We start from the raw sequence: 12,214 nt of genomic DNA on the forward strand, positions 1-12,214 counted from the left end.
TGGCTCCTGTTCGTGGGGATTCTGGTCTGCTTCGGCCTGGGTTCCTCGTCAGTGCTGAGCTACAGCGACGCGTGTGTGATTCTCATCTCTGCCATCTGGTTCAACCTGCCCAGCAGTTTGGTGTTACCGCTGCTGTTCCTGCACAGGGCGGGAAAATGGCTGTTCTGCACTTCCTGTGCTAAGTAGCCAAACAGACGCTGTGGTCTAAGCTGCACGTCTTATTAAACACCCCCCCACCCCCCGTCCCCCTGCCCCTCCACCCCCACCAACAGCAGCTGACGGGCTCCTTGTTTCCTCTCCTTGGAACAGTCGCAGATCTGTGGCGTCTATGGATCCTAAAGGAAACGGCGTCCTTCCCTCCTCGGCCTGATACACATCCCCATGGACAGCGTCTGATTCCAGCGGCAGCGCCGTCAGTTTCCCGCCCACAAAGATTCACCTTGGCCCAGCTGTTTGTCCGTGGCTCACAGGAACCGAAGGGAAGGGAGGAACCTGGAAAACCACAGAGTCTGGAACCAGGACACAGGTTTAGTGGACACATGGGAACCAGTTAGATCTGAATACACACTGATGTTAATGGACAGACTGTTTTTATTTTCACAGACGAGTATCTGATGTGTCCAACATGTCGTCTAACATGCTGACATGGCGGCTGATGTCTCTGAGCACTAATGAGTGAAACTGTAGTGAAACCACTCTGTGCTGAAATGAATGAATAAACATGACGATGATGAATCTCAGTGTGTTGTTGTGTAAACACACTCCAACCTCCCTGCTGCGACTTCCTGTGTAAAGTATCAGCACATTTGCATCAGGTTTGAAACATGCAAAGAAGCTGCGAGTCCCACTCACCTGTCCCTCACACCTGTCCCTCACTCCTGTCCCTCACTCCGGTCCCTCACTCCTGTCCCTCACACCTGTCCCACTCAACTGTCCCTCACTCCTGTCCCACTCACCTGTCCCTCACACCTGTCCCTCACTCCTGTCCCACTCACCTGTCCCACTCAACTGTCCCTCACTCCTGTCCCTCACACCTGTCCCACTCAACTGTCCCTCACTCCTGTCCCACTCACCTGTCCCTCACTCCTGTCCCGCTCACCTGTCCCACTCACCTGTCCCTCACTCCTGTCCCACTCACCTGTCCCGCTCACCTGTCCCTCACTCCTGTCCCTCACACACCGTGAACAGACGAACGAACACTTCTCTGATGATAAAACGACACGTTGTGTTTCTAACTCCTGTAACTTCCGGTCTCTTTGTTCTTTTCATGAATGAATGAATGAAGTTTTCGCAGGTTTCGATCCAACAGATCAGAAATAACTGTTGAACAGTTATTTCTGATCTGTTGGATCGAAACCTGCGAAAACCTTTGAACAGTTACTGTTCAAACGAAAATCATCCAGAGTTCACGCCGAAGCAGAAACGTCATACCCCACGTGACCGTGACTGAGGAAACGATTGGCTGAGAGCAGACGGAGACAGTCGCGTAGCGGACGCACGCATTCTGCGTCACCTCCGCTGTGACATGAAGCTCGCGGGACTCACCTGCCTCTGGTCCTGGTGTGTGCAGCTTCTCAGCACCTTCCTCTGCTCAGTGACAGGTCAGTTCACCTGCTGTCCCCCCCGGACACCCCCCCCCCGGACACCCCCCCCCCCCCCCCCCCCTCCTCCTCCCTGCCCGGGACACAGCCGCAGGAAGCGGCCTGAAACTGTCGCTCTGTGTCGTGACGGTTAAATCAGAATCAGAAAAAAACTTTATTAATCCCCGCAGGGAAATTCTTACTGTCGTAAAGTTTCTGCCGTCAAACGTTTTACCGGCCGAAAACTGTAAATTAATAAAATCCAGAGGCGCGAAGACCGCGCGGACACAGCGCTCTGACGTACGTGTTTGGTTTCACGTAGAGGTCAGGACAGGGTCAGGTCTGGACAGGGTCCTGGTCTGGACAGGGTCCTGGTGTGGACAGGGTCCAGGTCTGAACAGGGTCCAGGTCTGGACGGGGTCCTGGTGTGGACAGGGTCCAGGTCTGAACAGGGTCCAGGTCTGGACGGGGTCCTGTTCTGGACGGGGTCCAGGTCTGGACAGGGTCCTGGTCTGGACAGGGTCCTGGTCTGGACAGGGTCCTGGTTTGGACAGGGTCCAGGTCTGGACAGGATCCGGTCCAGCCGGTCCTGGTCTGGACGGGGTCCTGGTGTGGACAGGGTCAGGTCTGGACAGGGTCCCGGTCTGGACGGGGTCCTGGTCTGGACGGGGTCAGGATTCTCCTTTTTCTTTGGTCGTATTTAAACCTGCTGCTGTAACTAATCCTGTCTCCAGGTAAACCTCTGCAGCCTGTCCCACCTGGACAGATCATTGCTGTTGTAGGGGACGATGTCGTCCTCCCGTGTGGCCTCCGCACATCTGTCAGCCCCTCACATGTGGTGGAGTGGTCGCGGGCGAATGGCACATCCCGGCTGACGGTCCATGTTTTCCGTAATGGAAGAGAGCTGATAAAGGAGAAATCAGCGGAGTACCGCGGGAGGACGGACGTGATGGAGGACGGCTCTCTGAACCTGCAGAATGTCACGCGGTGGGACAGCGGCACTTACAGGTACATGACGGCATGTTGTTTTCTTCTTGTACACAAATCCCACGTGCAGACTCACACACACATAAACACCCACTACAACACCACGTGGATTAATCCGCCGCTGAAGATAGTCCCCAACAAATGAACTATGTCCTCTGTTTCCTTTTCTTCTCGTCCCTCGTCCTGACCCAGGTGTGTCCTTCTCCCACGATCATCCACGACAGACGAGGTGTTCGTCTCTCTCTTTGTTGGTAAGGTAACAGCTGTTTCAGCAGAACATAGAAACTGTTCAGTAAAATAAAATAACAGAGCAGAGCAGGTCGCCAGGGGCAACGCAGTGTCTCTTACCTGTCCCGCCACAGTTTCACTGTGAAGCAAATACAGTAAATGTATGTAAATACTAAATAATAACAGTTCTTTGTGTTACCACGGTGATCTGTAACCACCATGATTACACACGGTCCGGGTGAAGCTGTAGTTACAGGTGTGTCTGTCTCCAGCTGAGCTGTCTGAGGTCACCGTGACTCTGCAGCACATTTCGTCCAATGAGCTGCTGGTTCACTGCGAGTCCAGCGGCTGGAGCCCGGAGCTGCTGATTTCTCTGCTGGACGCCAGCGGGAACGTCCTCGCCGCTCAGAGAGAGTCGGCCGGGCCGGACCACCTGTGCTCCGTCAGGGTGCACCTGGCAGCAGCCGAAGGTGAGTCAGCCGCCGCTCACAGCCTCGGCTCAGCAGCGTCTGACTGTTTCAGTCTCAGACACGAACACGTTTCAGTGACGTGCGGTGAGAAGCGAGGCTGCGTTCTGAGGAACCGGCGATTAGTCGATTAGCCAATTAATCAATGAACAAAAAAATGAATCTGCAACGATCAAGTATCAGACTTGTCTTTAGCTCGGTGGTCGTGAGTCTGACTTGTCTCCTGACGTCTCAGTGTGATGCAGTCGCACAGTTTCACTCTGAACTTTTCTTATTGTCGATTGTCGTCACAGGGAAACTCAGAGGAACGTTGATCTGTCGGGTGGAGGCACCGGGAACGCGGCTGGTGAAGGAGGAAACCATCAGTGTCCACGGTGAAAAACTAAAAGTCTCATTTTCTGTTTTGTGTTTTGTTTTTTCTAAAGTTTTAAAGTCCACTGAAGCTTCACAGCTCCTTTTATTAATACGACTATTATAACTGTTATTACTGTGTCATAGTTATTACAGTCACATATCAGTCGTTAATATTTCCTGACTTCCTGATTGATGACCACAGATCGTCGTTTGACCGCCATCATGTTGTTGTTTGCAGCTCAGATCCATCCTCTGGAGGCAGGTCACACGCTCTGGGTCGTCGCCGTCATCGTGGTCGCCGCCATCGTGTTCGCCGTGGTCCGGGCTGGTCGGTGTCTTCTGTGTGATTCAGGGTACGGAGACGTCCTGAAGGTGGAGACAACAGGAGCTTCTGAAGACATAGCGAGAGCAAACCACCTGCTCATCAACGGTCAGTTCACTCAGCCGTGTTTTCCCTCAGCTGCTCGTCCTCGTGCCGTCACACAGTCCTGGAAAATAACCCGAGACAAAAAGAACATGTGACTGAAATATTACAGCGACTCAGTGAGCACTTTACTGGAACAGATAGAGTCTGAAATAATGTTCCACTGTTTCAGGTCGGCTGCTGGCTGGAGTGGAGGCGTCCAGCGCGCTGGCACAGAGAGACCTGAGCGAGCTGATGACGCACCGAGAGATGATCGTCAGAGTGGGACAATCGTACGTGGTACAACATGTCAGAGCTCGTTGTGACATTCAGCTGGAGACTGGTTGTGTGTCTTTGTCTGACAGTTGCTGTCCTTCGCTGCAGACGCAGAATCCAGCCCGCCCTGATCGCCGCCATCATCTCCAGACAGTCTCAGGCTGGAACCAAGCTGGACGCAAACGGCTTCGGACAGTTCGACCCAGACTGCTTCGGTCTCATGCAGGTGTGTGTGTGTGTGTGTGTGAGTCTGTGTGTGTGTGAGTGTGTGTGTGTGTGTGTTGGAGCAGCTGATAACGGCTCAGTCTTGTTGCAGATCAATAAGCGTTACCACCCAGTGACGGGCGGCCCGTACAGCGGCGAGCACGTGGAGCAGGGAGTCGACTTCCTCATCCAGCTCATCAGGATCATGAAGAGGAAGAACCCGAAGTGGACCAGCGAACAGCAGCTGAAAGGTAAAGACGTGGACGACTCCTTTAACTTTACCTGAACTCTGTGAGACTCCAGGCCGTCACCACGCAGAGCTACACGTCAGCTAGGTGCAGTTCAGCACAGGACCAGTGGGGGCAGCATCACAGGGTAAGGTCAGCGGCAGTTCTGGATCAGTAGAGGCCCCTGGGCGTGTTAATCCTCCGGAGACACGTGTGTGAACGCAGACATGAGTCAGCATCAGTCCGAACATTTACATCTCGACAGGAAAGACCATGAACGTGTGTGTGTGAAGGTCAGCGGCGTCCTGGGGTCACCTGTGTGTTGACATGTGAGGGATTTCTGCGTCCGGTGGTGTTTGTGTCTTCGTGTGTCTGAACGTTAGCTTCTCTGTGTTTTAGGAGCGTTGGCTTGTTACATCGCAGGCGAGGACATAGTCCTTCCTTTGGCTTACGAAGACGTGGACAGCGTGACGCCGTACAGGGACTTCGCCAATGACGTGGTCGCCAGAGCTCAGTGGTTCTCTGACCACGGATTCTGAAAAACAACAGCTGCACGAACGTTCCGCAGCAGAGAAGAAGAACCTGCTGTGACTGGATCGTTTTCTGCTGCGTGTTGTTGCTGTTGCTAAGTTGACGAAGCCACTCTGCGTTTTCCAGCTGTTTATTCACAGGTAAGAAAAACGTAGCAGTATTAACCAGGTTTAAACGTCTCAAGTATTTCATTATATTTAAAAGCCATTTTGAAACTGTGAAGTTTTACTGTTTTACTTATTGATCACTGATGTTTGTACCTGAACCAACATGAAACTGTTTATTCTAAAAACCAAACTGAAGCAGGAAGAGACGAGGTCCTCTGTCTCCTGCTTTGTCTCTGGGTTGGTGCGTGGAGTCCCGGGCCTGAAGCCCTGCAGCTGTTTTTAAAGTTAGAAGTGCTTTATTGTTCCAGCGTATGGACGTGAATATTATTCTCTGCATGTGTCAAAGTCACTGGAGACGATTAATGTGACGAATAAAATAATGTCTTCATCAGACTGTCTGATGAGGACACATTTCTCTGACCTTCGCTGTATTTTCTGTGCAGTTTGAAGAGTGTGCAGGATCTGAAACACCGTGAGGCCCTGAATGTCCCAGTTCCACCGGGCGTCGGTTTCTGATCAGCTACAAATACAGAAAATGATCTCAGCTCAGTGAAAGGACTTTACATTTAATTTAACAGTCAAAGAATATTGCTGCTCAATGAAAAATTATAGTTAAAATATTATCAAAAAATATTAAAATCATAAAGAACTATAAATAATTCAAAATAAGAAATAATATAAAACTTAGCTTAAACAGAAAATACCTGGAAGGTGAGTCACAAGCTTCAAAACGTTATAACATCAAGAATTTAGATTTAAATAGATTTTACATTTTAAAAAAATAATAAAACCTTAGGTGAGCTGAACTAACCCAAAGCAAAAATCTAGAAATGAATCGAATAACTTTGAAAAAAGAAGCTGTTTTTTACTAAGATGGTTTAAATCTGTCCCAGTGAATCCTGGGATTGATTGTAGTTCAGAGAAAGTTGAGTAACTAATGCAGGATTTCTATTGTACAGGTGACACCACATTCAGACAAACTGCTTGGGCTTCTGGGTAGAGGTGGGCGTGGCTTGTGATGGGAGGGGCTTGTGCTTCTCTGATGACTCTCCCTGGTCGCCGTGGAGATTAGGCGGGGCCTCAGCTGCGGGTAACAACAGAACAATCAGGCATGTTTCCTGGTTTTATTTAAACACACGTGTTCCTCTGCCGTCTTTGTGGAGATTCATCAGAATCAGTGAATGTGCTAACTGCCGTGTGCTAAGAGTCGTCCACCTGCTAACCAGTCTTCAGCTCTCAGTGTATGCTAAGCTTGAGGTCTGTGTAATGTAATTAAAGTTAATGTCTGATCTTTTAGTGAGACAGGTTTAACTCTCTGTGTGAGGTCAGGTGTCGGGGTTAGGGTGTGGGTGTTTCTTACTCTGTAGCTTGGACAGAGCGAACTCCAGCCCCTTCATGGCTTTGGCTTGGTTACTTTTAAACCTGGTGAGACCAAACTCCTGCAGAGAAACATGCGGAGTTAGACACAGAGACTTTCAGATGGTCCTCCCTCCTCCAAAGGACTGTGTGAGAAGGACGTGTGTACCTGTATGGGCCGGGCCAGGCCGTAGACAGACGAGGAGATCCAGGCCTCCCTCCTCAGTTTGGTCCAAGTGGGCCGACTCCGGTCCTCCTCGAACGAGCAGCGCTCCACCACCGTCTGCACATCACAGGGCACAGACCTTTCATTCAGAACTCACACTACTGTTCATACGTGAGGGAACAATGACCACGGTAAACGACACGCAGCGCCGCACCATCAGTGTGTTGTGGTTGAGGTTCCAGGTCTTGGTGGTGAGTGTGTGTCTAACTGGGTCCACGATGGAGTCCTCCAGGACGTAGACGGCCCGGGCCATGTGGCCGGGGAAGACGCGCTCCGCCCAGCCCGGCAGCCGGTTGGTCTTTGTCAGCAGTCGCCGTGACAACAGGTGGTTGCTGGGGGTGATCTCACGGTACAGGACATCCTCTGTCAGGACGTGGGCGCTGACACACAAACACAAGCAGATTCATGTATTTAAAGAGACACTGTGTGTGTGTTTACTGTTGTATGTCCATGTTTAAATGGACCTTGAGGACATTTTGTCCAGTCCTCACCTCTCCACAGGGCTGATGGAGGGGTAGGAAGGTGTTAGTGTCAAGGTTATCATTGGGTTTAGGTTCAGAGTGAGGTGAGTATCAGGGGCAGTTTTCATCTGCAGTACAGAAGCTGATGAGAAATGTGAAAAATTAAATGAAATTCAACCAACGAATCTTTTTGTTCAGTGTCTCCAATACTGTGGATGACTGGTGACCAGCTTCAGCACTGTGTCAGTACGGGTCCTCACAGGTGGAGGAGCACAGCTGCTGCTGTTTCCAGCTTCTCAGATCTTCTGTGATGGTAAACTGAATCTGAAGCTTTGGACTGTTCGTCAAACAAAATCTCAAGAACATGTCACACTCTGTACTGTTTCCTGACATGTATAGGCAAAATGATTAATCAAATAAATATTAAAGACGCAGCCCTGGTTACCTGTAGGGGTTGGGGTATCGCTGCCAGAAGGCGGCCAACACCTGGTGCCACGGACTCCTGATGTCGACCTCGCTGTGGAAATACCTGCCCATGTCTACACGAACACAGGCAACCTTCGGCCGACTCACTGAGCAGCTGCAGGAAAAAGCAATGACAGAGGAAGGCAGTTGTATTTTAAGGGGTTTTTTTTGTTGTTGTTTCATTTGTATAATTCATTTAATCGCTGCTCTGTTTTCCAGTCATTGTTTTATTCCAGTGTGTTGATTTTTCAGAGCCTCAAAATGTCAGTTTTCCATAGTTCTGGAATTAAAATAGAATGTAAGGCTAAATAAACAACGTACTGTGAGGTACGGCGCAATGAATGAAAATTATTCAACGCTGTTTCCCGGTACCAAAACCGATGCGTTGGCCGGGAATCGAACCCGGGTCAACTGCTTGGAAGGCAGCTATGCTAACCACTATACCACCAACGCGATGTACTGTATGTTGTCCACCTCTGTCTTTATGTACGATGAGCGCGTCCATACACGGAACAAACATAACTTTACATTAGTGATTTCTTTTCATTTATACGTTTCTATTTAATATTACTGAAGCAGGGTAAACCGACCAAGCATTGGGCTTTAACTGAGCGCTAACTTTACACGCCTGATGTTAGTTAGTTACAGGGAACTTAGCCTCGTTAGCTGCTTGCTAAGCGTTTGTTCCGCCGCTGAAGTCGGCTTCCGATTGGACGGTTCACAGTCAGCTGATAAAGTCTGTTTCTGTTTTCACTCTTAGAATAACAGGTTAGCATTAGCTTCACCGATCTTCACCGATCTTCACCGATCTAATCCAGATCTGTTCAGTTCAATTCGGCTCGTTCACGAGCCTCCGAGCCCGGGCAGCGTTACTGTTAGCTGCTGTGTTAGCACGAGGGTCAGGGCTCTGCAGTAGCTTCCTGGCTGGTGGGCTAAACCGTTAGCTCCATCCGTGCAGATCCCAGGTTTCCGAAGCTGCTGTCGTTTAAAGCTTTATCTCTTTAACGTCTAACCGCCGCCGATCAGCTGACATACCTGCGGCCTTTAGTTCCTCATCAGGGTCGGCTCGGTGTTAGAGCCCGGAGGAGTGCGCAGCGGAAGCATGAGTAAAACACAGCGGCAGCTCAGTTGGATTTTGTTTTGCGGTCCCGACCAATTTTTTTTTTTTTTTTTTTAGAAAGAAACAGGAGTCAGATGATCACAGCAGCACCACTGTACATCCCGCTTTCCTCCACTAGATGGCGAGATGTACTCATTCACTTTTTACTCCATTTGCCTCACAGTGTCAGAGGATGAGCCTCTGCACAGGTGATGGATGCTCCTCTCACCTGAGGCCGCTGTGATGGACAGGCTGCAGCGTACAGGACAAAGAAACAAGTCACCGCAGCAAATTACTGTAATGATCAAAATAGTTTTAACAGGATACACGAGGTTTTCTTCAAAAACAGGAAGTCAGAGGTCAGTTTGCGTCACTTGGAACCAGAGAACTGCTCATAAACCAGTTTAACTTCCCATAATCACAGTTTTCTAACTGGTGCATGTGTCAAAGTCTTTTTCTATATTTAGACTAATTAGACTTTTTGACCATACATTCCTTAAACAGTAAACTCAGAGTCCAGGTCTGAGGCTGTAGGTGTCAGGTCCATGTAGGCATGTGCACAAAAGAAGTGACGCACGAGGACGAAGGAAATACTGACACTCTTTCCTGTTAACTGATAATAAATAAATAAATAAATAAATAAAAACAGCTGCTGATTCATTATCGATTAACTGATTAATCATTGCACATCGATACGTTTGTAAACCAGTGAAACCACAGTCACTTCATTCAGTCCGTTCTCTCTCTCCCTTAGAGGCAGGCAGCCAATCACACCGCACGCGCGGCGCGGCACGCCGCCGACAGCAGGAGACACAGCGGAGGGCATGAGCCGACACACACACAGAGACTCACACGCCCCCGCCCCTCTCCGTTACCGAACATCCACGTCGCGTGTACCCCCTGCCACCACCCTCCCGTCTTCATTCTGTCGCGAGAACGACGCATGTACCGTTACCCCCCCCCCCCCCCCCCCCCCCATGGTGGTGTGTGTTTTTTTCTTTCCTCGAACTCCTCTTTTTTTCCCGCCCCTGCAGGGTCTCCACAGAGCCGCGTCCTCCTCGCTTCGACCTGGCTAATTTACGCCCCCCCCTCCCACACACACACCAACACCCCCCCCATCACACACCCGCCTCACGTTCGCTCGTGCCAAGCCCAGGTGATTATCCATCCGCTCCCCCTTATCCATTACCCCCTCCCTCTCCTCCTCCTCCTTCTCTCCTCGGTATCGACAGACCGACAAATCCCCTCCCGGTGCCCCCCCCCCCCCCCCCGCTCCTCCTCTCCTCTCTCTCTGTCTCCTTCCCCGCCAGCCATGATCCGTGGCGGGCTAATTCCCAGACGGTCTTCTTCTCCTTCCTCCTCTCCTCCTTCCTCCTCTTCTCCTCATCACCCTCCTCCTCCTCCTCCTCGCGGGCCCGGTAAGTAGCAGCATCACGCGCCGTCCATCTTCCCGTTTTCTCCTCCTCTGTCGGACTGCATGCTGTGTTCACGGTATTTATCGGTTGTTATCGGATCTGGCTTTTTTTTTTTTTTATTGACCCCCACCCCCCCTCACTTCCCTCCTCCTCCTCCTGTCCTTCCTCGCACTGTGCCTGAGGGGGAGGAAGAAGAGGAGGGGGGAGGGGGGAGGGGGTTAATGTGTCGCGTGGGAGAGCCGTTTTCCCCTCGCGGCCGGTGGCCACCTTGACCTTCTGTCGGAGCTCGCGCCGGCCCGGTTGACCAGACAGGGTAATTAGTTACGCCTCGAGGGAGTGGAGGGGTGGAAGGAGGGGGGCGCGAGAAGACACGCACACACCGACACACATTTTCACACTGGCTGCGCGCATATGTGCACGCGCTCAGTGCAGAGACACACTCATGCTCTCGTTCTTTTTCTGAACTACACACACACACAGGACACACGCACATTAACACACATTTTGTGTTTCTTTGGCTGATACACACACACTCACAGATTTAATCCTCATTCACACATCTTTTTCAATCTGTCTCACACACACTCAGAAAGGCAGTGAATGTTTTACGCTGTGTGTGTGTGTGTGTGGACGTCAGAGGTCAGAGGTCAGTCCGTCTGTGGCCTCTGACCGACCTGAGTGACAGAAGTTTTCCTCCGCAGTAAAGCCGTTGGCGGCTGAATCCCATTGGACGAGCTGTGGAGGTTAAAGTTTAAGTTCAGACCCTGGCGGAGGATCGGCAGGGTGGCGTGAACTCTGGGAGTCGCTGGTTTGGATCCTGTGCTGCGCTGCTCGAGGACACTTTGGTTCGATGAAGATACAGGACCAAAGAAACGGAGAAGCAACACGTGTCGTGTTCGAAAAGCTGAGAATCTGCTGAAGCCTGGTGTTTGTCCAACATGCCACCTCAGTGTTGCAGTGGTTTGTGTTGGATGGTCACTGGATCGGAGTGATGTGTGCAGGTCAAAGTGATGAACCTGTGTGAATATCACCTGCGGAATGTTGTGGAATCATGGGAAATGAAGTTCTGTTTAACCTCGGTAACATGGACAAAGTTCACTAACAGAACGCACGAGATGACGAGAAACGTCTGCGACGCCATTGACCTGCGGCAGCGTCACCATGGCGACACGGGGGGTTGTGTTTACAAAGCTTATCACCTTCGTGATCCTTGTCTTTGTGTTCATTCACAGAGTCGACTGCACACGACTAACTGTTCCCGACGTGTGTGCGTGCGCATGTGTGCGCATAAGCGTGTGAGGTCATGTCGAGCATGACGAGCGGCGTGTGTGTGGAGAGCGACTTCTCCTCAATGCTCCAGAGAAGCTCCGCCCCCTCCCACCATCACCCGAATCACCATGTTTACGGAGGACAGGGGCAGGTGAGTCTGCACCAGGTCACATGACATGCTGTAATCCGTGTCAGGCTTCACGCCGCGTCTCAGCTGGAACTGATTGTATTGGCTGATGATGGTGTGTTTGTTGCAGGTGTCGAGTCTGGCGCCGATGCTGGACTACACCACGGGGATGGACCGTTACCGTTCGTCCATCGCCAACTTCTACAAGACCAACGTCAACATGAACATGAACGTCACAAACTTCCCTCAGTCGGCCAAACTGGCGGCCCGTTTGGCGGCGGCCGCCCCCATCTTCCCTCCCACTGCCGCCAGGCTGGGCACCATGGCTACAGCGCCCTGGGGTTGCCATGACAACATGAACGTGAACATGAACCACCCAGCAGCCATGTTCTGGGGCCGGCCCAAACCTGTGGCGACTGGGCCGACACATCA

The 12,214-nt window shown here is 51.2% G+C and overlaps 2 protein-coding genes and 1 non-coding gene across 4 annotated transcripts; 1 reads left to right on the plus strand and 2 right to left on the minus strand.

Annotated features, from left to right (window-relative positions):
- The first annotated feature begins 1,454 nt into the window (after positions 1-1,454).
- On the plus strand, positions 1,455-5,736 carry LOC121177363. Its single transcript, XM_041031674.1, has 10 exons — positions 1,455-1,601; positions 2,315-2,588; positions 2,760-2,818; positions 3,068-3,265; positions 3,556-3,636; positions 3,855-4,046; positions 4,213-4,312; positions 4,404-4,521; positions 4,612-4,750; positions 5,126-5,736. Exons 1-10 carry the CDS (start codon positions 1,526-1,528, stop codon positions 5,263-5,265), a joined length of 1,377 nt encoding a protein of 458 aa, XP_040887608.1. The 5' UTR covers positions 1,455-1,525; the 3' UTR covers positions 5,266-5,736.
- Positions 5,737-6,049: 313 nt separating this feature from the next.
- Positions 6,050-9,053, minus strand: LOC121177410 (PRELI domain-containing protein 1, mitochondrial-like). 2 transcript variants are annotated; one of them, XM_041031743.1, is made up of 6 exons: positions 8,194-8,883; positions 7,853-7,987; positions 7,101-7,326; positions 6,890-7,003; positions 6,725-6,803; positions 6,050-6,448 (listed from the first exon to the last, which is right to left on the minus strand). In XM_041031743.1, the coding sequence occupies exons 2-6, from the start codon at positions 7,942-7,944 to the stop codon at positions 6,336-6,338; spliced, it is 624 nt and encodes a 207-aa protein (XP_040887677.1). In that variant the 5' UTR covers positions 7,945-7,987; positions 8,194-8,883; the 3' UTR covers positions 6,050-6,335. The 2 variants fall into 2 exon arrangements, with proteins under 2 accessions (XP_040887677.1, XP_040887676.1); XM_041031742.1 differs by lacking the exon at positions 8,194-8,883 and adding an exon at positions 8,908-9,053 and having other exon boundaries at positions 6,051-6,448.
- trnag-ucc lies at positions 8,254-8,325 on the minus strand. Its single transcript has one exon. It is a non-coding gene; the product is annotated as a tRNA-Gly (tRNA).
- Positions 9,054-12,214: the final 3,161 nt, after the last annotated feature.

Source organism: Toxotes jaculatrix, chromosome 23 (assembly GCF_017976425.1).
Source record: "Toxotes jaculatrix isolate fToxJac2 chromosome 23, fToxJac2.pri, whole genome shotgun sequence".
NCBI lineage: Eukaryota > Metazoa > Chordata > Actinopteri > Toxotidae > Toxotes > Toxotes jaculatrix.